General features: G+C 45.0%; 2 protein-coding genes across 6 annotated transcripts in view; one reads left to right on the top strand and one right to left on the bottom strand.

The window, feature by feature from the left end:
• Positions 1–22,044, top strand: part of LOC135525985 (ral GTPase-activating protein subunit alpha-2-like) — a 137,360-nt gene extending 115,316 nt beyond the window's left edge. For 3 of the 5 annotated variants that reach the window (XM_064953979.1, XM_064953978.1, XM_064953976.1), the window contains 2 exons: positions 10,803–10,927; positions 11,627–14,016. In XM_064953979.1, the coding sequence (XP_064810051.1) occupies positions 10,803–10,927; positions 11,627–11,820 (319 nt within the window). In that variant the 3' untranslated portion in view covers positions 11,821–14,016. Of the gene's footprint in view, positions 1–10,802; positions 10,928–11,626; positions 14,017–18,489 lie in introns of those variants that run through there. The other 2 variants (XM_064953977.1, XM_064953975.1) reach the window with 1 other exon arrangement.
• Positions 22,045–24,337: 2,293 nt separating this feature from the next.
• On the bottom strand, positions 24,338–26,831 carry LOC135525984 (insulinoma-associated protein 1b-like). The gene has a single exon (XM_064953974.1). It carries the CDS (start codon positions 26,656–26,658, stop codon positions 25,243–25,245), a length of 1,416 nt encoding a protein of 471 aa, XP_064810046.1. The 5' UTR covers positions 26,659–26,831; the 3' UTR covers positions 24,338–25,242.
• Between the last annotated feature and the right edge of the window lie 762 nt (positions 26,832–27,593).

Below are 27,593 nucleotides of genomic sequence, written 5' to 3'. Positions count from 1 at the left end.
GAGCAAAGACAGCCTCTCCTCCCCATAGAGAGAGGCCAGAGCCTGGCTGCCAAGATCCTTGATCTCATTCAGGCTCCTGCCCTGGAGCCCTATGTTTCTAACCTGGCTCCCAGTCAAGTCAGGTTGAGGGGACTCTGGCCACTACATAGGCTCCCCACTGCAGGCTCTGAGTGGAGCTAATTGACCTGTATGGCTCCTGTAGTATCTTCAATAGAGCAACATATAATTGGAGGACACAGGATGTAATCTTTACTTGTCCTTTCTAGGAACTGATTTACACTGCTGTCTATCATGGAGACCAGTACTCAACTTGCTCTATTGCTCACAGAGCGGTTACCAACCGAGGACCGGTGATAGCGCCGCCTATTGGTTAGATGAGCCAGCATCATTTATCACTCCAACACTCCTTCCCCCATAAATCTGAACTAACTCTTGGTTAGTTTAACATTTTCAGATCTAACACCTACTATATGAATATTCCAATAACAGTAACCATTCTTATTGTAGCTGGTAAGTCATCTCTTCACTGAGCATTAATAAAATGAGCTGGAGGTTTCCTAACTCTTTGAGAGTGTCGCAATTCCCCTCTAGGTGAACCTTTTGTTGGTTTCCTTAATTTAACAAGTGCATTGTCCGTTGGTGGCCGTGGAGTACCTGTGTCCTGTGGTAACTCCTTGCCTGCTGGACTGGGCTTTGTGTTGCATGTCACTGGCTCTGGATCACCATGCCTACGTACTCCTCTACTATCCCCCACTATCACAGTGTACAAAACAGACCCAGTGATTTCTTGAACCAACCAAGTTATCCATTTAGATCCACACCCAAAGTTCTTGGTATACACTGAGTCTCCAACTACAAAACTGCAAGCTTTTGCGTGTTTGTCACGCAAAAGCTTGCTTAGGCTGCACCTTACTCTTTAGGTCTGTGTGTATCAAGTCTAACGTGCACCTCAACTGTCCTCCCCATCATCATCTCAGCCGGTAAAAGTCCAGTGGGCCGTGACGCGTTAGCTAAACAACACTCTGCTCAGTTTTGTCTCCAAGTCACCTGCTCTCTTTTTCATTCGCTCTTTGAATGTCTGAGCATCTCTCTCTACCAAACCATTCGACGCAGGATGGTGTGGTGCCCAAGTGACGTGTGTGATTCCATTCTTTGTCATGAACTCCTTACTGTTCTCACACACAAAGCACTGAGCATTGTCTGAAACAACAAACAATGAGACATTAACTCCCCTACCCCGTAGGGGGAGGCATCACAGGAAAGTATCAATTATTTTCCTTCATCATAATGCACTAACACTCTGCTCGACTGCAACAGTTCTTTTGACAGTTTGAAGGCCTTTTGTTGTTCTGATCGCCAACACCATGGCGTATCCTTCCTCAGCAGCTTGTGCATAGGAGCTATTATAGTAGTTTAATAGGCCGAGATACGATTTCAGTTCTGCGACTGTGGTAGGCATTGGTGCGTCCTGCACCGCCTTTACTTTCTCTGGCGCTGGATGCCGTCCAGTAGCGTCCACCCTGTGGCCTAGGAATGTCACTTCCTTCTCCATGAAGCTGCACTTACTCCGTTTCAAGCGTAGCCCAGCCTCTTCCAGTTGCTGTAACACTCTGTCCAGTGTTCGGATGTGGTCCTGATCATTTCTTCCTGTCAGGAGAATATCATCGAGGGACACTGGGTAATCCCTTGTAGAGTCTCCTCCATAGTGCGCTGGAAGATAACGGGACTGGAGCTGACACCGAATGGGAACTTGGCATATGTGAACAGTCCCTTGTGCATGTTCACTGTGACATATATTTCTTTGAATCTTCATCTAGCACAATCTGCTGGTAAGCATGACTCTTGTCTAGTTGGTGAAAATTTTCTCCTCCGGCTAAGGACGTGAACATGTCCTCCATTTTAGGAATGGGTACTGTTCTAGTGATAAAGTAACGGTAAACAATCTCACTGTACCGTCTGGTTTTAACACTGGGACTAACGGTGCTGCCCAGTCTGAGAACCTCACTGGTTCCATGATTTTGTTGTCCTGGCAACGATCTAACTCAGCCTCTATCTTAGTTTTCATTTTCAAACGGTACTGACCTTGGTTTGAAGAAACGGGGTGTGGCATCACTTGATAAACGCATCATAATTCGTTGTTTTTGTCCACACAGAAGACACACAGGTTTTCCAGCTACCTCCGTGTGACTCCCACCTTATTTTTGCTTTCAACGTGCCCAACTCATCGTTGAACACTTCCTCGTGTTTCTTTAACACTTCCTGTAGAGCATCTTTTGCTGTCAAGCATCATATTCATGGTATGCCAGTCCACATCCAACATGGTGATCCACCCTCGCCCCAGCGGGTTTGGTCCTGACCCAGCTACAACTATTTGACTATTCTTTTGTGTTCAGCTTTCACATTAGCTGATCCTACAATGTCCACTTTCTGTCCTGTATATGTTTTCAGATTGATAAAACATGTACCTGGCTCTGGAACCTTTGCTTTCTTCCCTAGCCTAGCATACTGTGACATTATTGTTATGCTACAGCCAGTATCTGTTTCTTATTTCACTTTTCATCCCATGTACTGTTAAATAGTAACTGCAAGTTCAAACCCCCAAGCTGACAAGGTACAAATCTGTCGTTCTGCCCCTGAACAGGCAGTTAACCCACTGTTCCTAGGCCGTCATTGAAAATAAGAATTTGTTCTTAACTGACTTGCCTAGTTAAATAAAGGTTAAAAAATATATATTTTAAAAATACGGTCTAAGCGGGGGTACCTTTAGTAATGGTTAGTGTCCGTGTTGTGAATAGTAAACACATCTGCACGACACTCTTCGTCTTCCTATATGAAATTTGCATTTTTCGAATGTCTTTCTCTCCCCCCTCGAATCGTCATAGGAGCCTTCGTGCTCATTTTGTCTGCGACTGTAATTCTATGCTTTGTCAAATGTCCAAAATCTCCTCAGATAAAAAGCTCCGCTGTATCTTATCCTCATTTACCCCACATACTAATCAGTCACGTAGCATCACTGTGAGGGTGTCTCCATAGTTACAGTCCTGTGCTAGCTTCCTTAGCTCCGCCACATTTATTTTAGTTTTTTTAAATGTTGAGAATTTCACAATATTCTTCACACAACTGTGTCTTGTTGTCAAATGGTGCCGCCGATCCTACTGTGCCTGCCATCCTGTCCGTCGTCCAGTCACTGCTGCCAAAGAGAAGGCAAAGTATTTCCTAGCTTCCCCACGTCGATGGCTCTCACTCACTTAGCTTAGCCTTTCCTAGCTAACTAGCATGCTAATATTCACTCACGGTAGTTTCACCGTCCAACTCGACCTCCGTAGTCTCACTGAAAACTTCTGATTTTTGCCTCGTCGCCGGATGTAGTATCTTGAATGCACCAACATATAATTGGAGGACACGGGATGTCATCTTTACTTGTCATTTATTAGGAACTGTTTTACACGTCTATCTATCATGGAGACCAATACTCAACATTGCTCACAGAACGGTTACCAACCTAGGACCGGTGATAGCGCCGCCTATTGGTTAGATGAGCCAGCATCATTTCTCACTCTATAACTGTTCCTTTCTAGCCTGTGAGAGGGAGACCTCAGGATGGGGTTTTAAAGCCCTTTTCTCCTCTGGACTCTAAACTAGTAGTGTGGAGCCCCCCTTCTGTGAGGCCCTCTCAACAGATTAACCTCTTGGTGTGTCCTGAACTCTCACACTGCCAGCTCCCATCCCACAGACTAAAATTGTGGTTTCCTTTTGCTTTGTACAATTCTCAGAGGATGAGAGGGCTGCTTTCCAGTCCTCTGGAAGTTCCACTTGAAAGAAAAGGAAATACTTGTTTTCACACTGCTATCCATTAAGTCTGTCCTTGTGCTGTTCTGGTGAACTAATAATCCTAGTCCTTTGGCCGGTATGAATGATAATCCCAGCAATGTATGTGTATGTCCCTCCCTACTCTGTGTGTAGAGCACTATGTGTGAGTGATGTTGTGCAAGGTAGAGGTCTGCACGGGACTGATTTCTTCATCCCTCTCCCGCCCGCTACCGAAGCTTTTCATACCGCTCCCCCTGGCTTTCTGTCAGACTCAAACATGCTACAGCAAGAACTGCTCTCGAACCCAACTGCAGTCCCGCAAAGTTATTTTAGGCGTATGTGACACAGCTCACTTGCCAGCCATGGTCCCAGCATTTGTGTGCCCTATAGACAATATCAAAATGCGTAAACATAACATACACTGGCTCTGACAATCGTCGGATGTGGCAGGGCTTGTAAATTATTACGGACTGCAAAGGGAAACCCAGCCACGAGCTGCCCAGTGACGCGAGCCTACCAGGTGAGCTAAATGTCTTTAACGCTCGCTTCGAGGCAAGCAACACTGAAGCATGCATGAGAGCGCCAGCAGTTCCAGACAACCGTGTGATCACGCTCTCCGTAGCTGATGTGAGCAAGACCTTTTAAACAGGTCAACATTCACAAGGTCGCGGGGCCAGACAGATTACCAGGACGTGTACCCGGAGCATGCACAGACCAACTGGCAAGTGTCTTCACTGACATTTTCAACCTCTCCCTGACCGAGTCTGTAATACTTACATGTTTCAAGCAGACCACCATAGTCCCTGTGCCCAAAAAAAGCTAAGGTAACCTGAAATGACTACTGCCCTGTAGCACTCATGTTGATAGTCATGAAGTGCTTTGAAAGGCTGGTCATGGCTCACAACAAGACCACCATCCCGGAAACCCTAGACCCACTCCAATTTGCATATTTCCCCAAAACATTGGTGTGGTCGGCTTCCGGGTTAAGTGGGAATTGTGTCAAGAAGCAGTGCGGCTTGGTTGGGTTGTGTTTCGGAGGATGCACGGCTCTCGACCTTCGCCTCTCCCGAGTCCGTATGGTAGTTGCAGCGATGAGACAAGACTGTAACTTAAATCAAAGTTTATTTGTCACGTGCGCCGAATACAACAGGTGTAAACCTTACAGTGAAGTGCTTGCTTACAGGCTCTAACCAATGGTGCCTTGTGAAGACTTACAGAAAACGTTTGACATCTGTCATTGCCAACAAAGGGTATATAACAAAGTATTGAGAAACTTTTTTTATTGACCAAATACTTATTTTCCACCATAATTTGCAAATAAATTAATAAAACTCCTACAATGTGATTTTCTGGATTTTTTTTTTCAGTTTGTCTGTCATAGTTGAAGTGTACCTATGATGAAAATTACAGGCCTTTCATCTTTTTAAGTGGGAGAACTTGCACAACTGGTGGCTGACTAAATACTTTTTTGCCCCACTATATATCGTGAACAGAGAGTAGCAGAAGTGTAAAAGTTTTTTTTTTTCACTACCAATTGGACACCGTGAAATTGGGGAGAAAAAGAGAAAATAATGATGAGTGGACACTTGCACTTTCAAAAATGTGGGATTTCACCCTGACTAAGGTTGGTTGAGCGTCCTCCACTTTCCATTATCAATATTTATGTACAGACACTGTAGTAAACTATAGCCTATTCCTATTTTAGTACATTTCCTTGGAAAGATAACTGCCTGTCATTCTCTGCCCGTGCATAGTCGGTCTACTCTATTTCATTTAGAACACACATATACTAGGCACTCTTGATCTCGCAAGCCCAACTTGAGAGGAAGGCCACTGGATTCTGAGAGTGTGAATAATGCAGCAAAGATACAATAGGTAGGCCTAGGCTAACGCATACAGTCGTGGCCAAAAGTTTTGAGAATGACACAAATATTAATTTAGACAAAGTTTGCTGCTTCAGTGTCTTTAGATATTTTTGTCAGATGTTACTATGGAATACTGAAGTATAATTACAAGTGTTCATAAGTTAACAAGTGTCAAAGGCTTTTATTGACAATTACATGAAGTTGATGCAAAGAGTCTCTGCAATCCGCCCTGGCATGCTGTCAATTAACTTCTGGGCCACATCCTGACTGATGGCAGCCCATTCTTGCATAATCAATGCTTGGAGTTTGTCAGAATTTGTGTTTCTGTTTGTCCACCTGCCTCTTGAGGATTGACCACAAGTTCTCTATGGGATTAAGGTCTGGGAAGTTTCCTGGCCATGGACACAAAATATCGATGTTTTGTTCCCCGAGCCACTTAGTTATCACTTTTGCGCTATGGCAAGGTGCTCCATCATGCTGGAAAAGGCATTGTTCGTCACCAAACTGTTCCTGGATGGTTGGGAGAAGTTGCTCTCGGATGATGTGTTGGTACCATTCTTTATTCATGGCTGTGTTCTTAGGCAAAATTGTGAGTGAGCCCACTCCCTTGGCTCAGAAGCAACCCCACACATGAATGGTCTCAGGATGCTTTACTGTTGGCATGACACAGGACTGATGGTAGCGCTCACATTGTCTTCTCTGGACAAGCTTTTTTCCCGGATGCCCCAAACAATCAGAAAGGGGATTCATCAGAGAAAATTACAGTCCTCAGCAGTCCAATCCCTGTACCTTTTGCAGAATATCAGTCTGTCCCTGATGTTTTTCCTGGAGAGAAGTGGCTTCTTTGCTGCCCTTCTTGACACCAGGCCATCCTCCAAAAGTCTTTGCCTCACTGTGCATGCAGATGCACTCACGCCTGCCTGCTGCCATTCCTGAGCAAGCTCTGTACTGGGGGTGCCCAGATCCTGCAGCTGAATCAACTTTAGGAGACGGTCCTGGCGCTTGCTGGACTTTCTTGGGCGCTCTGAAGCCACCTTCACAACAATTGAACCGCTCTCCTTGAAGTTCTTGATGATCTGATAAATGTTTGATTTAGGTGCAATCTTACTGGCAGTAATATCCTTGCCTGTGAAGGCCTTTTATGTGCAAAGCAATGATGACGGCACGTGTTTCCTTGCCGGTAACCATGGTTGACAGAGGAAGAACAATGATTCCAAGCACCACCCTCCTTTTTGAAGCTTCTAGTCTGTTATTCAAACTCAATCATCATGACAGAGTGATCTCCAGCCTTGTCTCCTCGTCAACACTCACACCTGTCTTAACGAGAGAATCACTGACATGTCAGCTGGTCCTTTTGTGGCAGGGCTGAAATGCAGTGGAAATGTTTTGGGGGGATTCAGTTCATTTGCATGGCAAAGAGGGACTTTGCAATTCATCTGATCACTTTTCATAACATTCTGTAGTATATGCAAATTTCCATCATACAAACTGAGGCAGCAGACTTCGTGAAAATGTATATTTGTGTCAACTTTTGGCCACGACTGTAGAAAACAAAGACCACAGTTTCCAAATAATCTGCAGGTAAACAAAAATGTATCATCCCAAGTTGTCTGTCTGAAATGCCTGATAGGGAGAGGACAGGGGCGTGGGGGATTCGCGGAGGTTCAATATAAGTCCCTCTGGACTGGGAGGGTGCAGAGAGATACTGAGGACGGATCCCTCTGGAGGGAGGGAGAGAGGGTGTAGGGGTCCTGGGCCAGAGCAGCCTGTTAAGAGCCATCTGAGGCCCTATTCACCTTGAACATGGCCCACTGCTGCTGCCTGACCTTGGTTTTGTTCCATAAAGGCGCTTGACCCTGGATTCCCCCTTGGCCACCCTGCCATCTGGACATTACGGTCAAAACACACACACACACACATATGCATTAACACATGCACGCACACGTGCACTATTGTGTGTGACCTCTGTTTCAGGGAACACACATCGGCTTGTTTATAAGAGTGCCAGAGGTGGAGGCTCCATGTGTGGTGTGTGTACAATTCACATCACCCAACAGCCACACACCGGCTTTATCTGAGCCATAAGTCACTGCCTTTTGTCCCAGTGAGCACCATGGGGGTAGAGTTAGGGGACGGTCTTTTATAGAGCTGGAGGATGACCTTTATCTACTAAATGCCTACATTGTCATTACCATTGTCAAGTGGATTTGAAATGTGCTTTTTTTGGGGTCATAACCAATACCTTTGATTTCTTCTTCTCTCACAGTTTCTTTTAAAGGCTGACCTTGTTGGTGAGTGACGTCAGAGCGTTATTTTACGTTACAGGTTGTTTCCAATCTCGTCTGACTGAAGAGGTTTGTCAGTTGCTCACGCAGCGTTCTGACACGCTTCACAGACATGATATTCCCACTCCTCTCCTCTCCCTAATGGGATTGTGCAGCTGCTTGGAACTTGGGGGAATATGCTTCTGGAAGCCTCTCGACCACTCTTTTTTAACTTAACAGTTCAACTGTGAAATGACAATTATTCTACAGATGACTTGTATTACGTTGATACTGCGGAAACTTATTGTTGTTTTCATCCTGGCAAGGTCCCTGTAGTATAGCCTAATGGTTTTGAGTGCCAGAGGCCTACAGTAGCCAGGGGCCAACAGTAGCCAGGGGCCAACAGTAGTAGCCAGGGGCCAACAGTAGTAGCCAGGGGCCAACGGTAGTAGCCAGGGGCCAACGGTAGTAGCCAGGGGCCAACGGTAGTAGCCAGAGGCCAACGGTAGTAGCCAGAGGCCAACGGTAGTAGCCAGAGGCCAACGGTAGTAGCCAGAGGCCAACAGTAGTAGCCAGAGGCCAACAGTAGTAGCCAGAGGCCAACAGTAGTAGCCAGGTACATTATCAGTAAATGATAAATAACATACCAACAGCCATCTCTCGGGTAATGGCCATTCCACCTGAAGAGGTAATTCCTTAACAGATATGTGTTGCCACAGAGAGAGAGAGACCGCATGTTTGTCGCCCAGGGAAGGGTCAGTGGGTTTGGCGAATGTGACGTGGACATGCTTTTTCCGTCGTTGTCCTTTGATTTAATTACTGGGTGCTAGGCAAGCAGGAACAGCTTTTGTGCACATGTAGGGGAACATCCTGTACCAAGCCTATAGTCGTTAGTGACAGAGACAGAGGGAGGGGACAACCATATAAATAGAGTCTCTAGTTCAACATTACCACTCACCTTGTATCTGAGCTTTTCTAGGGATATCTGTGCTACGAGATTCAAATCCGCAGAAGCCGTGCATTTACTGATTGCACTCAGTCGATTCTCTTTCCATCTCTTTCCTGATCTCTCTCTATCTCCCTGTTGGTTATAGTGGGTAGAGGAATCGACAGAGTGTAGGAGAGGTGTGTGTCAGAGGAGAGTGGAGGGCCACCCCAGCTGGAGTCAATATTTGCTCTAAGAATCTCAGTAATAGGCCGGGACAGTCATCTGCATCTCTGATAATGGACAACCATATGGCTCTGTTGGCTCAGTGGACTGGAGTTCTCTCGCTCGTTCGCTCGCTCTCTCTCGATTTACAGATTTTCTTCCCCCCCCCCCTCTTCACGTACATTCATAAAACCCGGGATTTGACCCGTCACATTGTGCTGTGACCTGGGTTACCATGGCAGCAAAGTCTGTGATGTTCTCTATTGTGTCCCCACTCCTGGTTGAATCGGCGGGATCTGGAGGCAGGTAAAAGATCACTGTGCAGCCTCACTGCTATCTTTACTGGCAGTCTCACACACAGCTCAGGTGATCTTAACCCATGCCCTTGTGTTGCCCTTACTCCGTGGATTTAGAACAGACTTGCTGCACCAATGAAGCTTATCTCCCTCTCTTTCTCCATGCCGCTCTCCCTCCCACCGTGTGGTGAGCAGCTTGCCTGTCCTCAGGCTGGCCCAGGCCCTAGGCTCAGGTGCCCGTCAGCCCCAGTTTGAAACGGCTGCCTTTCAGCCATTCGTCATGCCTGCCTCAACCCCTGCTGTGCCAGCATGTGCCCAGTCCATTCCATTTTAGCCAACCCAGCTTAGTCCAGCCCATACACATTCCCAGTAACATCTACTACCAGTGCCAGCCCTTCTTCTCACCAACACACTACCAGAGCAGAGGGGCCCTAGCAACAGCCTAGCAACACTTACTACAAGCAGCAGTCTGTTAATGAGTGCGGAATGAGGCCAGCAGGTTCCTGGAGTCGGGGGCTGTAGTAGATGCCTGTTTGGGTCGACTCTTGACGGGGTGACTGAATAACCATTTGTTAGGTGCAGTTATTTAGAAGGAAAGACGGAAACCTACAGCTAGCATAGTTAGTGACATTCTAACACACACACACACACACACACAGAGAGAACAGCATTTTGAGCCCTTTTTGTTATTCTGTTATGTTCTATCCTGACTGACTGTCTGTATCCATCCGGCACCATATTCCCAGGTTGCTCTCCCTGCCTGCCACTCTGAATTTGAAATGGCTACAATTTTCTCCCTGACGGGTTGGAGAAGTGCCAGGGTGGGAGGGATGTCCGAAAGCATCTCTCTGCCTCCAGCAGGGGTTCTATTAGAGTGCCCAAGGGTTTTTATTTTACCTTTATTTAACTAGGCAAGTCAGTTAAAGAACATTCTTATTTTCAATGATGGCCTAGGAACAGTGGGTAAACTGCCTTGTTCAGGGGCAGAACAACAGATTTTTACCTCGTCCGCTCGGGGATTCGATCTTGCAACCTTTCGGTTACTAGTGCTATGCTCTAACCACTAGGCCAAGGAGAGGCGAGAGGAGGGTCATGCCTGTAGTGTTTTTATTTGGTGACTGCTTTCCCATTTGTTGCTGCGTGGCCAGGCTGAGTGTCCTCTCCAACGGTCTGGTTATTGCTACTCCTCTGTCGACTCATGCTGCCTTTTGTCTGTGTCTGCTGCTGCTGTTGTTGGTCAGAGAGGCTCATTTCTCTATTATGTGACGGTGCGATGGGTTTTCTTCACCGGTTGTTTTGTCTTGATTGACTAAGTTCCTGTATTGATGAATTTAGCACTTTTGTTTCGATTTCATTGGGCTGTAAATTATCCGTTTTCTTGGTCTCTTCCTCTGGTTTTCCTTAACCCTGGCCCCAGCTATGAGGAGCGGGCGCTGTACCTGGAGGCCATCGTGCAGAACCACCGGGAGGTCATGACCTTTGAGGACTTTGCCTCGCAGGTCTTCTCCCCTTCACCCAGCTACTACCCAATGAGTGGGACAGGTAAGAATCCCATGCTCTCCTCCTCTCTTCCTCCACTTCCTCCTTTCTTCCTCCTCAGCAGCACACCTGTTAGCCCTCTTCAGGCCCCTCCATCTCTGTTTCCTGGTCCTTGTCTCCTCACACCCACACTCTGATGAATATCAAAGGCAACAGGGCCAATCTCTCTCCACTGTCTGAGCAGCACCATCAAAGACTTCACCCGTGGCTCAACAACTTAGTTGGGCCCTGCTCCTTGTCTCGCTGTGGACTGTTTCATCTCACCTCCTCTTTTCTGTTTTTTATCTCCCTCTCATTTAATGAGCCTGATCGAAATATACATATGACATGATTGAATGTGGGTCAAGCCAAGTGTATGTGATCGGACTCTTCTTATCGGAGCCTCCGTCCCCGTACCAGAGATGTGTAGTAACGAACAGTCGAGGGTGAACACTGGGCTCACACAGCTGTCCTCCAGAGGTCAGGAGGAGGAGAGGGAGGGGGACTTCATTAAACAATGTCTCCTCTTCCTGTCCTGCCTGGCCTAGATCTGATGGGTCTATAACAACAACAACAACACCAGCACCACTTTCATCCAATCGATACAGCAATGATAAAACTGGACACTTGTGCTGTTCTACTTTGTGATAACTGAATCTGTTATCGCGTGTGTCTGGTCTACGCGTGTGTGTGTGTGCGTGTGTGTGTGTGTGTGTTGTCCAGATCTCAGCGAGCAGCCCCAGAAGGCAGGGTTGATAAGCAGACTGGCGGAGGCAGGGGGTAGCAGGTCTATTAACATAATTACAGTCTGCTCCCTTTACTGCAGAGGTGGACAGGAGTCCCAACCACACCTGCACACTGTTTTTATTTGTTTATCTGTATTGTTGTCTATCAATAGTTTACTTTGGTGCAAATAAATATTTTCTAAAATAAAAGAAGTCCCAAACTGACCTCTTGACCTTTTTCATCATCCAGAATACTAAACAGGGACTATTCCTCGGGGAGAGGGAGGAAGTGGGAGGGAGCGATAGAAAGGCAGAGGTAAACGGAAAGGGAGAGATTGAACCAGCGAGCGAGAGAGAGTGATGGAGAAAAGACATGTAATTACCCAGCGCCGGGTCATGTCTATCCTCTGCTGTTGTGGGTTATTTCAGCAGTGGGCTCTTCTGTAGTGGGGCAGGAGTAGGATACCTGGTTGGCTCCTCATTGGGATTATGGGAGCAGAGGCCAGACAATTAACCATTATTTTCTCATATTGTTAAATGAGGATTGGTTTCACAGTATTGTGCATCAGCTGTGTCTGCTGAGAGCAGCCAACAGCAAGATGTAATATACTAACCCTCTTTAATGCAGTGGAAATATAGAAATAAATGGGTAAACATCATTTTTGGGCTATTGCTTCTGTTTGTGTGTCTATGTAAAAGTGTGTGTGGTGTATGCATACATTTGTGTGTGTCCAGGATTTAGGCTTTTGTCCACAGTGGGTTTGTAATCAGCTGGCCCTCTGCATCAACTGTTTTTTGGCACAGTTCCACGCCACAGAGATGCAGGGCAATTTCAGGACTCATTCTTGGTCTGCATGCGGTCTTCACCTGGTAATCTTTCAAACAAGGGGGAGGTTAAGTCCTAGTAGTACATTCACCCGCATACGGGCGGCAGGTAGCCTAGTGGTTAGGGCATTGGACTAGTAACCGAAAGGTTGCGAGATCGAATCCCCGAGCTGACAAGGTAAAAATCTGTCGTTCTGCCCCTGAACAAGGCCGTTAATTAACCCACTGTTCCTCGGCCGTCATTGAAAATAAGAATGTGTTCTTAACTGACTAGTTAAATAAAGGTAAAATAGAAATGAACACACACATACACACAGGTGCTTGCAGCTTCTTCCAGTGATAAACCAGGCATTCCTGTCTTTTCTGAGAAGTTGTTTTGAAATGGTAGTTTTTTTGTCACCATATTTTCATGTATTTCTAGCAGTAGTCACTAATATATCCTCACAACAGGCTCCTTTAGTTTTCTCCCTGTTAGTGTATCGTTGCTGTGTACTACCCTCTAATACAGGGTTCCCTATTTTATTTGGCCCACCAAGTTTTTGAACAAGGAAAAACAACATATTGTTGGACATAAGACCGTTAAAAACACCAGCAAATCTGCTCCAAGTGATTTTAATTTAGGAAATCTGCCCCAAAGTATTCTCACGCATAACAGAGCGATATAAGTGATCGTACAGAAATGTAAGGTTTGAAATGAATGTTTCAGTCATATCTGTTTCAGCATACACTGAGTGTACAAAACATTATGAACAGCTGCTCTGTCTATGACAGGCTGACCAGGTGAATCCAGATGAAAGCTATGATCCCTTATTGATGTCACCTGTTAAATCCACTTCAAATCAGTGTAGAGGAAGAAGGGACTGGGTTAAAGAAGGATTCTTAGGTCTTGAGACATGGATTGTGTCTGTGTGCCGTTGAGGGTGAATGGGCAAGACAAAAGATTTAAGTGCCTCTGAAAGGGTGGTAGTTGTAGGTGCCTGGCTCACTGGTTTGAGTGTGTCAAGAACTGCAACGCTGCTGGGTTTTTCCACACTCAACAGTTTCCTGTGTGTATCAAGAATGATCCACCACCCAAAGAACATCCAGCCAACTTGATACAATTGTGGGAAGCATTAGAGTCAACGTGGGCCAACATCCCTGTGGAACGCTTTCAACACCTTGTAGAGTCCATACCTCGGCGAATTGTGGCTGTTCTGTTTAGGTGTTCCTAATGTTTTGTGCACACAGTGTATATGTTCTTGCGGGCGATTGACAAATGATTTGTAATTAGGTTCTGGCCCCCTGACCGTGCGTTTTAAGAGGAAATCGTCCCGCAGCTGAATCTATTGTGGTGCTTGTCGTTCCATATGCTGCTGCAGTGTGTGTGCTTGTCAATACTCCTGCTTTGGCTCATTGCTCCACTAACATGTCATCCATGATGTGCAGGTGTTGGCCGGGGATGGTTTGGGACGTGGAGCACCCCTGGGCCAAGCTGGATGCCCATTGTCTACCCGCCACCAGCAACATTAACCTGTCCTTCACCTCTGACCCCACAGCTACGCCATCTCAGTGAACCTCAATCCCCCCCCCATCTTCCTCCTCCTGCATGTCCCATCTTGAAACACACAGTAGATTGCTGTCATCCTCCGCACTGAGGGTCTGCAATGTCACTCATTAGAGGGTTGTGCTCTGTCTGTCTGGATTTGAATTCATGTGGTTTGAGTGTTTGTTGGCATGTTGGATTGCCTATGGACTGTGCATTTTCCTATGGAGTTCTACACTGGCTGCAATACATGTGAAGTTGGAGTTACACATGATTATTCAACGGGTTGAATAAATGTGGATTTTAAGAGGTAAACAACTTCTCTCATGAGACCCAGCTGCTAATGGATTCAAACTGAGGAGCTCTCAACTCCCCAGAGTCTAGACAGGCCTCCCTCTCTCACCCTTAAACCACTGTCTGTCTGGAGACAACAGCTCTTCACCTGCTTTCCTCGTCTACCTCTGCTTTAACTGCATCAGTTGGCTACTGAAGAGCCTCTAGCTTTCACCATGTGTCAGAGAGGTTAACCTGGTCGGTGGTTTTTGTTTGTTCGCGGGACAGCACGCTGTATGTACTTCAGTGCAGATTAATTGTGTTATCATATACACATACACAAGCACTGTTTCATTAGTACGTGGTATATTTAAGCACTAAGGCATGAGGCGCTGTGGTATATGGCCAATATACCACGGCTAAGGGATGTTCTTAAGCACGACACATCGCAGAGTGCCTGGATACAGACCTTAGCCGTGGTATATTGGCCATATATCACAATCCCCCGAGGTGCCTTATTGCTATTATAAACTGGTTACCAATGTAATTGAGCAGTAAAAATACATGTTTTGTCATACCCGTGGTATACGGTCTGATATTCCACGGCTCTCAGCCAATCAGCATTCAAGGCTGGAACCACCCGGTTTATAATGAGTTGTAAAACACAGATATGGTAATATGCCTTTTTTTTCCTCTAACACTAATCTCTATCTCATGGTGTTTAACTGGTTCAGGAGCTTTTCACATAATTCAGCCCAACATATTCTTATTTTATAATATCAGTCATACCAACCAATGCAATGTAAAGTTACAGAAGTCATTTACCAATCAAGAGCACCCAAGAGACTCCAACCAACACAAAAGTGGACGTCTCGCTGTCTGATAATGCTGCCGTCTCTTAACATATTAAATGTCTTATTGGATGTGTACTGTTTCCTTGTTTCTTGTATGACTGTGATCCTCACTGTGACAATAACTAACCACACAGGCTTCTTGAATGTCCCCCTCACCTCTCTCCCTGACTGTCGGTCTACAGCAGGGCTGTGTTGTGGTGACTGTCTGTCGGTCTACAGCAGGGCTGTGTTGTGGTGACTGTCTGTCGGTCTACAGCAGGGCTGTGTTGTGGTGACTGTCTGTCGGTCTACAGCAGGGCTGTGTTGTGGTGACTGTCTGTCGGTCTACAGCAGGGCTGTGTTGTGGTGACTGTCTGTCGGTCTACAGCAGGGCTGTGTTGTGGTGACTGTCTGTCGGTCTACAGCAGGGCTGTGTTGTGGTGACTGTTGTCGGTGCAGGGCTGTGTTGTGGTGACTGTCTGTCGGTCTACAGCAGGGCTGTGTTGTGGTGACTGTCTGTCGGTCTACAGCAGGGCTGTGTTGTGGTGACTGTCTGTCGGTCTACAGCAGGGCTGTGTTGTGGTGACTGTCTGTCTTAATGTGACGCTCTACTGTCTGTTTTTCTTTTAGATTAAAACATGTTAAAGGTGTCATTACAGTAATTGAACAAGGTAAGCCCCGAGCACCGGCCGGAAGCTTGTGTGTCGCCCTAGAGCCTACCCTCGCTCACCCGTTCACTCATCTCTGGTTTCTCCTTTATTTGGTACTAACACGCTTTATTTACCCAACTACCGCTTTTTAAAGGAACGTTAACATAAAGTTGTATGGGGGTTGATATGACGTTATATGGGGATTGTGTTCTCTATTTATCCAGGCGGTAATTGCGAGTGACGCTGCACGGTTCGGGACAATTAGCACCTCAGTAGTAGCATGAGCAACACAGCCACTCTTTTCTCTGGCTAAGCTTCTGCATGTCACGCCTTTATATTTATCTCCCCAGCGCTGTTTTTCTCCCCTGTTTGCCTGGGGCAGAATGTGATACTAACACCTGCCCTACTGGAAGAAAACGTCTGTCATTTAAGCTTTTTTTGAAATGCTGCAGGGGACCGATGGGGATGAGGCCCATTTATGTCCTTTGTTTTTTTTTTTTTTTGGGGGGGGGTTGTCTCTCTCCTTTTTCTCTCTCACTTTCTCTCTCTCTTTCTTTCTCTTTTTTTTTCTTTCTATGAAAAGATCTCTGATTAAAGGCACCATGTGCAGGTCTCTGCCCCATCATGGCCTCTCTCAGGATAGTTGTTAAAGAGATAATTCAGGATTTTGGCAATAAAGCCCTTTATCTACTTCCCCAGAGTCAGATGAACTCGTGGAGACCAGTTTCATGTCTCAGCAGGCAGTTTAAAGGAAGTTACTAACTAACGGTAGCGCAATTGCTAACTGGCGTTAGCACAAAGACTGGACGTCTATGGAAACTGCTAGCATGCTAGTAGATATTGCAACGACTGGAAGTCGATGGTAACACTAGTTTGCACCGGCTTGCCAAACGACTTGTGACTTCCTTAATGCTGGATGCAGAGACATAAATTGTATCCCTGAGTTCATCTGACTCAGGGGAAGTTGCCAAAATCCCGAAGTATCCCTTTAAGGAGGAGCTCAGAGGAATTACCTTGGTTGATCTGAGTCTTAGTGTTATGATGAACCAGTCAGACACTGGCCAACTGAAGTCTTGGGAGATTTTTGTTTCACTCTGGAGATATATTATGCATGTGTTATTTTAATAATCAACTTAAGTTTGTGTCATTTTTGGGCTGCATATGATATATGCAGCCCAAAGTGCTGCAATTTGAAACAAGCATGAGTGTGTTGTTAATGGGTATTAAACCGATCACTCAATCTATAGAGGTGTCCATTGCATGGGTGGGTTCTAGGTAGCATGCTGGTGGGCTAGTAAATGTAACGTCTGTGTGGAGGCCTTTACCTGAGAAGGCTATCTTATCTGTGGCCCAGCAGGCAACTTCCCTCCCCATTATCCAACAACTCTACGAGAGGGTGGGGCGTGGCAGGGCCAGCGGGGAAGTTCAAGTGGTGGAAAGGTCAAAGGAAGCTAGTGGAATTCTGGAGTTGGAAGTGGGGCTGCAGGGTTGGACTTGGTTTAGGCCTGCCCCTACGTCGACTCACAGCCCTCCTCTGTTCTTTTCACATGCATCATGAAGATCCATTCTGCTAACACACCCACACACACCCTTAACCCCTCCCCCTCTGACTGAGTGGAAGTCGGGGATGCTTGTGTCTGCTGGGCTGAGTGTCTGTTACTGCAGCCATCTGCTGTCCCTTTTAGCTGCAGGAACTTGAGATGCTTCAGAAAGATGGAGAGAAAAAAGTGGAGGAAAGAAAATAGGCAACCAGATGCCATCTTGGCCAAAGCAGGAAAGTTGTTTAAACTTGAGGCATCGCTAAGATGCGTTGGGGGGTGTACGCAAAATATGTTTGCTCTTACCGGCCTCCCCCTCACGTTTCACTGCTTGCAGCCTGTAATCATTTTTATTTTGTATTTATTTAACCTTTACTTAACTAGGCAAGTCAGTTAAGAACAAATTCTTATTTACAAAGACTGCCTACCCCGGCCAAACCCTAACCTGGACGACGCTGGGCCAATTGTGCACCGCCCTATGGGATTCCCAATCACGGCCGGTTGTGATACAGCCTGGAATTGAACCAGGGTCTGTAGTGATCCCTCTAGCACTGAGATACAGTGCTTTTAGACCGCTGCACCACTCGGGAGCCCTGATCCACAATGTTGAACAAAAGGCGTCTCTCCACATGCTCGCGACATGCCTGTCCAGTTAACATAATGTTCCATTCACTTTTTACAATACACCATTTTAAAACTTGAACAATCTGTCACATCCTCTTTATGCTGAACAGCGAAGGCAATTTTATTCTTAGGACCACGTGGTTTAAAATAGATTGCGTTTTTTTTCCCCTACTCATGCAAGCATCTGCCCTCCCAAACCCAAAGTGTTGGGAGAAATATCCAGCTTCTCTCCCCAAGTAGCCTCTAGTCTGGCCAGTCAACGCACGTGATGAAAGAATGGTGAACATTGCATCTGATTGTGTATATAGCTTGATCTAGTCCACACACGTGCCACTTTGCAAACTGAGGAATTAAAGGTTCAAATCAATCTATACGCCTGTTTCGGTTTTGTTTTTGGTATTATACATTTGACCTTAGAGGGAGTAAGCCGTTTGGGGTGTCTGCTTTGGGGGACAGGGAGCGATGACATGCATGGCAGTCAGAACATGGAGTATGCCAGTCTTATCAGCTCTATGTTAGCCTGCCACATCTCACCACTTCTCTCCATCTTTCTCCCCCATTCTATCCCTTCTCTCATCCCCTCCCTCTCTCTCCAGGCTCTCTCAGCGGCAGCACGAGTGCTGAGCTCAGTGTTTCTTTAGGAACGGACCAGGCGGACCAGGTCTCCCCCACGATTCCCCGTGCCACAAAGAACAGAGTTTCCGGAAAACTCCGCCGATCAGCCAGCGCCATAAGCAAATCTTCCAACTGAGCTCTCTCGCCCGACCCACCTCCCAAACCTTCCCTGCTTCGTCTTTACTACAGGTCCTGCTGTGAAACTTCATACCTTAACCCCTCATGACTGCAGTTTGGGTGTGTGCGTTGTTTGTTTTATATCTCGTTTAAAAATATAACTGGAGCATATTGCAATGTTTTATTTATGTGGCAGTTATTGATTCTTTGATACATTTCCAATTGTTTTACTGTTAAACTGCATATTTGACCTGAAGAAAAGATTTAAGCTATTGAAGTTTGTTCCGATGTTGCTGCATTTTCTGAAAGAATCTGATTAATATCACTTGTCAGTCAGTACAGCGATTAAATATAGACAGGGAATTGACTGAACAATCATGTCTGGTGGCTTAAAGTCCACATATCATCAACATTTCAAAATTCCCTTTCTATGTCACAACAAGGATCTCTATGGTTGTGACATAGAAAAGGAATATGATCACCTATATGCATTTTGGTAAAGGTCTTTCCACAAAATGAGTTCCTTTTGTACCACTTTGATATTTTTAAGTAGAAATTGTGCACCAATATTGAATTTTAAAAGCCTCTTATATTAAATTAAGTGCTCTTTAAAAGACTCCACATGGAGAATTCAATAAATCTGTTTTTCTTTCATGAATAAAGACTTGCTGAAGTGCCAAAATGCAGCGTTTTGACATTTCCCTCTGACTTTTCGGAAGATGTTAACCCACTTAACCCTCAAATTCCTCCAAGTCTTGCTTTAACAAAGTCATTCCCTCATTTTAAGGTCAACCCTGCTATATGAACTTTTACTATAGTGTACTAGTAATAATTTTTTCAAAAGAAATGTTGAACATCTCATAGTAAAATCCTAGTGTAAAAGCAGGTTCTTGATGAGCTGGTTATCTTTTTGCCTATTTTCTGGTGTTTTGTGTTGGAGAACTGAGCGGGTCGAGCATAACACATTAACCCATAGATAGACAGGCTAGAAATGTTGTTGTTTTTATTTCTAAAATGGTGAAGCTGCATTCAATTGCCCCTCCCTGTCCCTGAACACAAGCTTCCAATCCCCCTGTCGCAAGGGGAATTATGGCAGATTTAAGAATTTTATTTAAGCTTTTATTTAACTAGGCAAGTCAGTTAAGAGCAAATTCTTATTTACATTGACGGCCTAGGAACAGTGGGTTGACTGCCTTGTTCAGGGTGAAATCATCAACCCTGTTACTTTTTTTGGCACTTAATAGGCACTTAATCTTTTTATTTAACCTCTTGAGATGGTATAACCTGTTTTTTATTCAGTTGAACATGTGTTCTTTATGAACACATGTTAAATGTTAAAATTATATGAAATACAACTTATTTTTCTTCACCAAGTTACACTACCCAAAAGGGACTCATTTCATGGTTTTCCCATCTCATGCCCCCCCCCCTGCAATTCTGCTCTGTAAATCACTGATACTCTTGCTGCTGACAGGATAGGATCATATTTAAGTGTGTTGTTTTGGCCTTGGCCTTGAGCCATGGAAGCCTGTGTGTCTGTTTAGACCATACTCATCCTCATGTTGTGGAGAGGTGGAAGGGCTGACATAGGAGGTGCTGCTCTAGCATAATGCTGCACCACACCACACACTTCCTGGTTACGGAGGGCTGTGAGCCAATGCAGTAGGAGTCTGTTTTTAATAGTTATGAACCTGGAGTGGACAATCAATGATGTCTTTCCAACCCCGAGGTGAATCGAAACTTGTGTTGGGTTTTTTATCGCTGTAAGGACCTTTTTAAATGGATTCTGATGGGTTTTTGTCTTCCTTTGGTTTATGCAACTCTGCTAGAAATGAGAAAAGACTGCATTTGTAATTGTTTAGTGATGTTACCCTGTGTAGGATTGTTTAACCTGGGTTCATAACCTGTAATCCAGTAACTTCCATCTGGCTCTTCCTCTGCCATTGTTCTCTCATGTTGTAAAGTTAAGAATGACATTCCAATGTTCCTACAGATGAACTTTTGCACTCACTGTCGTTGATAAACTAGCAATGAATGTGTATTTTCTCTTTATTCTTGGATGTAAATTGCTTTATTTGATGTTTGTGGTGTTGTATAATGTATACATGTGTTGTTTTAGAGGAAAACGCCACCAGAGCCTCAGGTGAATCTTAACTCCATGCACTGGTGTGTGTGTGTGTCTGTATGGCTGTGTGTATTTGTGAAGGAGCTTCTCGCAGTGCCTGTGTAAAGTCTGTCCACCAAGATCCATTCCAAGAACCCCACCACTGTAAACCACTGTTAGACATCATTGGATTTATTTTGTTTCTGTCCATTGCAAGAGCAAAACGGCAAGCCTTGCCTTCCTGTCTCATGTCTTTGTTCTAGAGGGAGAGACTGTTTTTTTCCCCCTGTGTGACTGTAAAGGTCAGTGTCTTGTCCTCCCCGTCCTCACACGTTTTATATGAACAGAATGACTGGGTTTGGTCCACTTTTGTTTCGTCTTTATTTGAGGTGCTCTGTTCTCCTTTCTCTCTGAATTGGAATCAAATGGCACCTACTCCTCCTATTTCCCATGATGCACCCCGAGTAACCTCGTGAGGCCACAGTGGAGGGGTGAGGGGCTGGGGAGTTAGAAGGCATACCAGCGCTGTACTCTGGCGACCCTCTTAGCAACAGGCAGGCTGGCGCTATGCTACTCACGCTGCCTCCTTCGCCACAACCTGCGCCTTTGGGTTGCCATGGAAGCCAGGTGTTACGCACACATTATGCAGGGTTCCATCAGAGCTGCATCCCTGTCTGTTGCACTACTTTGCCTTACCTGTACATCCTCTCTTTCTTTCATTTTGTTCTCGCTCTTTTTTTTGTGTCCCTTTCTGTCCCAAGCACTGATTAATAACATAGGAGGCAAGAACGGAGAGCTCGTTCAGAGATAATGAAGTCCATTTTGTGAATTTGAAGAATGTATGTAAATACTGACCTGAGTCAGATCAATGCTTTCACCTTCCCAGTAGCCACTGTAAAGAACTACCCAGCTCTTTTTACCAGTCTTCTTATGGAGTCTAAATTGTAGATTAGATGTTGTGGATGGGATCCCTGTTATATATGGGAGTAAATGGGTGTAAGGTTTGATTTGACCAGGGCAAGGATTGTGTCTTACTCAAGACTGGTTCAACTCATGTGAAGCAACAAAGTTAGTGTTAATTCTAGGTTTTGGTTTAGGAATCCTGTACATTGTGTCAAATCGAGGGTTTTAGTCCTTTACCATAAATATATTAATGCCTGTAATATAATATTTGTATAAGAGGAAGAGGGGAAAAAGGCTTGAAGATTTCATCATTACTTGTTAACATATCAAACCGTTTTTAATGACTGAAGTCATGCTATCTTTATTAGAAATGTGAAAATCAAAAACATTTCATTAAATCAATTTGAAATCCTATGTGTTTTCTGTGTTATTTGTATGGGTCTATTGATCTGAATGTTTTTTTTTCATAGCAGTGGTGCAGAAGTAGAGAAAGTAAATTCAACCTTTTCCTTTAAAACTGTCATTACAGAGATGGTTACTACCTAACCCTGTCACAGTAATGCCTATCATCCATGAATCATCTTGTGAGAATCTGCTGCTTTGGCTGCAGTGACAGGTTGACTGTAACCTCTGGCTTTGGGGGAAGGGGGGGGGGGGGGTCGATGGGGTGTAGGGGTGACTTGATGGTGCTGTTGTCTTGGTTTTTCAACCCTGGCCCAGAAGCAGCAGCTGGGGTAACCTGACCCCCTTCCCATCTGTTCCCCTGCTGCTCCAGGAGAGGAGGCTGGGATAATGGGCCCCCACCGAAGGTACAGGTGCAAAGTCTACAGCACCTAGCCAACACTGGGAGGACTGTTACTTGTTAGACTTAAGAGGATACTTGGTGATGTGTGTCTGTCCGTCTATCTTGCCTGACCATGTCCCTTTGGACCGTCTGAAGCTCTCCTGCGTTTGTCTACATTGTGATTTGAATATTCACAAGTTAAGAAAGGAGACTAAAAGTGATCTGCAGAAGCTATAGGTTCAAGACACACTGACTATAACAAACATTAGGAACACCTTACTAATATTGAGTTTCACCCCCCCCCCACCTCCTCCTTTTTGCACTCACAGCAGCTTCAATTCATCGGGGCATGGACTCTACACAGTGATGCTGGCCCATGTTGATGCCAATGCTTCCCACAGTTGTCAAGTTGGCTGGATGTGCTTTGGGTGGGGGACCATTCTTGATACACACTGGAAACTGTTGAGCGTAAAAAAAACTTGACACAAACCGGTGTGCCTGGCACCTACTTCCATACCTCGTTCAAAGGCACTTAAATCTTTTGTCTTGTCCATTCACCCTCTAAATGGCACACATACACAGTCTCAAGGTTAAAAAATCCTTCTTTAACCTGTCCCTTCATCTACACCCATTGAAGTGGATATAACAAGTGACATCAATAAAGGATCATAGCTTTCACCTGGTCAGTCGATTTCATGGAAAGAGCAGGTGTTTATAATGTTCTGTACACTCAGTGTATGTGAACAGTCTATTTTTCACATTGTGACATATCAAGAGTTCCAAATGTCTACTGATTACTGTCTAGAGGCCTGTCCTCATTAGTGAACAACATGATGGTATCCACAGTCCTGACCTAACAGTGGTCATTAACCCCTCATGTGCTGTCTGAAGCCACACACGCACTTCTGGAAGTTGATACACTCCCCATGGAGAGAAAGATTGGTATGTGAACCTGGATGTTCAGCCTCGACAGTCAGGCAGCCATTTAAAAAGGGGAAATCAAATTCTGAGTCTCCTCAAGAAAAGAGAAATGTCCTGATCTTGAGGTGAGTTGTGTGGTCATCACCTCTGTCCTGAGCCATGTTCTGACCAAGCATTATGGCAATTTATGACTGTAAGCTAAGTGCTCTCTGTCTCTTCTTTTATAGAAACCAAAACCAGGCTTGAATCATCATATCAATAATACAGTGACGATCAATTTAGGGTATCTTTTCCGTTGCCTAGAAAAAATTGCTGGCATCGGATGCAATCCCAGTTAAATGAAACCTGAAAGGGGTCTACGAGGAATTAGGTTGGTTTGTTTAGAGGAGTACAGTCCTTGAGAAGTCTCTGACATCAGTCACATCATTGTAGAAATGATGCATCCGTAGTGAATATGCCTGCATCATGGCTTGAGTATCCATGGTAATTAGGCTATTATACATCCTTTACTAATTACCCACTTGAGTAGGCTTCATCTATGTTTTGTTTTGAGCTTTCACATAGCCCGAAGATTCACATAAATAGACAAATTAATGTTGTGAAGCTGAGGGAAATTGTATATGATATTTTGTTGTGTAGGCGAAGTCCAGTGGAGAAAATGAAAGAATAAGAATGATTTTAAAGACAACTTTTTCCTCATATGCACCCATTTCCCAATAGCCTACCATTTAGAATTATTCGGCGGAAGATTGTGTCTCTTGAGTTTCTACCCAGGTGGATTTCCATAATATATAATTTACAGGATAAAAATTGTATTGTTTTGTTTTTCTAAAGGACAAATAATTATTTCTGACATCCATTTGAATGAATAATTCCCTATAGGTCCGTTTATTTTCTTGTTGATATGACTTGAAGTCAGGGAGGGCAGGCAGACCTGGGTGATGTAGGAGTAGTATTATTCAAGACAGTTTGTGTCAATGTCAAACTATAGCAAAATAAATGGTTTCATTTTGAAAATATTTTTTATTTCGATGGACAGATAGATGACAACAGTGTACACATACAATCAAAGCGCTATAAAAGCCAACATTTAAGAAAATAAAAATGTTCGTAGAAAAAGATTGCATCTAAGATAAGAGCTTTACGTTTTACAAGAGCTGTGGAGATTGAAGATTTAGACCGGTCCACGACAATTATCACAACTCCTAATTTTGACAAAACATTTGGCTACCACATATGAACTGCCAGAATGACACAGAATAATCACACAATACAACAATAAATTACAGAATAGAATTGCAAATAGAATAAATAAATAAATAAATACAAGTATTATGACGAAACAATATTGCAACAATTAATAATAAAATATGTGCCAGCATTCAAAATTAAAACAATCATTATGTTGACTTTTTTAAGGCAGTTGTACAGCAGAGTTTCGATGTGTTTAGGCTATATTCTAAAGGCATTTGTGGTTCTACTAAAAGGGAATGATTCGATATTTGCACGTTTTTAAGACCACGTTGATAAGTCTGTCCTGTGATTCATAAGTTAGCATAAAGCTTAATGAAACAGAAATTCACAGTCTGTGAATTAAAAGGCTTTTATGAGGGAAAATGAAACAGTTCTTAGGTCTAGAAGCTATTAGGCTACTTGAGCACGTGTGCAGCTGTCCTACAAAAATACCTTCAACAGTCAAACTAACACTTTGTTTTCTTTCAATAAACTATTTGAGAGAAATCTCAAAATATATGCCTATTTTTTATTTCAAGAAATAGATAAGCATTCAACAACCATCTGATTGGCATGGATAGGACAGCTCTCATTGAACACACAATCAAAACATCAAGTTGCCTGTCTTTCAGTAGTGTAGGCAATTCACTTGTTTTCCAACGCTCCCTTTGCTCAGCAAGCAGGGCGCACGGGCATTTGAAGCAGGATCACCTGTCTATTTTCCGACGGATGACATTTGTTGATGTGCCTCGTGAGTCCCGGTGAGCTGTAGAAAGTGGCAGAGCAGTACTTGCAGGAATACACCTGGGAGGAGTGCATGAGACGCAAGTGTCTCTCCTGGCTGGCCCTGTTGGGGAAATTCTCCCCGCAAACGGGGCAGAGAAGGCAGTCCACGGGGCTTAGATTCAGGGGACTTTGGTTTGTATTTTCCTCTGAGATTAAGGACACTGGCACCTGCTCTTCCACTCTGTCGCTGTTTTGAAACGTGTGGTCCTCGAACATTTTATTCTGCGAGGCTTGGTGTCCCAGGATGTGTTTTCTTAGGTATGCTTGGCGCTTAAACCTCTTCCCACAGTGTTGGCAGTTGTATAAACCGTCTTCTGAGCCCGATTCAGACATACCCGGGCTGGGGGAGTCTCTGTCACTCAGAAGCTCGATTCTTGGGTCTTTGGCTTCCTCTGGGGTGGACTTGACACCTGGGGGGATTTTGGCGATTTCAGATTTGATGCTCGGGGTAGATGGTATCCCGGCTGCACTCTGCGCTCTCGGTTTGTGCCAGCGCCGGTGAGAGGCGAGGTTAGCCGGGCAGCTGAACATCTTATCACACTCAGGGCACCTGTACTCAACTCTCACTATCCGAGAGCACTTGTGCTGGGCCAAAGAAAATGGATCAGCGTATGCTTCCTTACACAATTGACAGACAAACTCTCCTAACGGCTTCCCACCTGCCGACGTCTGCGTTCTGGGTTTAAAGTCGACAGGAGCCTCTTTGATTTTCAAACCAAGTACCGGAGACGTTGTCATTTCGTCTTCAAAATTCAGTTTTCTGATGGCTTTGGGTTTTTTGGAGGCAGGTTTGCTCTTGCGCTCAGTGTCGGATGCCGGCCTCTTAGTACCGCCCCTGATGGCTGTAGCAGGGATCCTGCTGGTGGTGCCGCTGCGGTTGCTGTTGCTAGTGCCTATTTTCAAATCCACGGGGGCGAACAGGAGATGATCTAAACTGCTGAGGGAGGCAGGTGTCGGGAATGATTCAGCAGAAATTGGCGAACCTAGATTAAAACTTCTTTCGTAATATCTCCTCTCGTGGTCCTTGCTGATGGGCCTGGTGGGGCTGTAGAGGGCTTGGTACACAGCCTCTTGGTTGCCAAACTGAACCCCTTTAGCATCCAGACTGGGGACCGGGGCGTCTGCTGCGATGTCTGGTGATGGAGCTGCGCGGTCCGGACTGGACGCAATAGAGACAGGCGGAGAGTCCACCTGACTCTGAAAGGCTGGGATGTGATGCTCCTGCTCATATTCATCTGTACGAGTCCTGTAGGAAACATGTGCTGATTTCCTGTTTCTTTTTACCAGGAATCCTTTAGGCATCTTTGCGAATGACAGAAAGGCACTTTGGAGAGGTGGGCGAAGGCTCGGATGATATCCAGGTTTGTGAAATTACAGTCACGCCAGGAGCCTCGGTTGCTAAATTATATTTTCGCTAAGCTATTGATCTCTGTGGTGCTGAAATGTTTTCTTCTCCAAGGCATAGCTGCACTCTTTTTATACCAGAATGATGCTATTGTTCTCGCCCCTTGTTGCCGCATCCTCAACCAATCAGACGAAACGAAGATCCCAGTGGATTTGGATGTGGGAGGGTTCAAAGCCTGTGTTTGGTGGATTTCGTTGAAGGATGTGCAGATAGCTTAGCAGATGTACTTGCGGTTTATTACATTCATGTGTGCGCTCGGCCACTCCCCGACAGAGGCACACGCCGGGCCCTCCTCCTTTTACGGTTTGATGGTTCTCTATACAAATACACACGTGCCACGGCTTTGTGCCTCTCCTTTGGGGGCCACGGAGCTGCCAAAAGGAAATGTCCATCACTGCCACAATCATCAGAATTGTGAATTAAGACGGGGACTGGACTGGAGAGGGGTCCGGTTGAGAAGGCAACAAAGACGTTGCAAGGGGTTATTTGCATTACTAGAATAAAAGACAACAAAACGAAAATCTAAACACTTGGGCAGAAAGTGACGTTAGTGGCGATAGTAAAGCAATGGCACACGTGTTGTTGTAGGCTATTGTGGTTTAATGGGACTTTCCCCCCAGTCAAAAGCAAGCTTTACGCACGAACCTCCAACAACATAACAACATAACAACATGTGTGTGTGTGTGACATTGGTACAAGGCCCTATCTTCGAAAAGTCGATACGCAGTGTTGTTTTACACAAACAAGGCAAGACTTGAAAATAAACATTATTTGGTACGAATGTATTTATTTGGGCACGAGTCTGTCTCGGCAGTTTAACTGGAGTTATACA

The sequence above is a fragment of the Oncorhynchus masou genome, chromosome 32 (genome assembly GCF_036934945.1).
Source record: "Oncorhynchus masou masou isolate Uvic2021 chromosome 32, UVic_Omas_1.1, whole genome shotgun sequence".
NCBI lineage: Eukaryota > Metazoa > Chordata > Actinopteri > Salmoniformes > Salmonidae > Oncorhynchus > Oncorhynchus masou.
The sequence above is the reverse complement of the archived record's forward strand: the minus strand, read 5'-3'. Positions and strand labels throughout refer to the sequence as shown.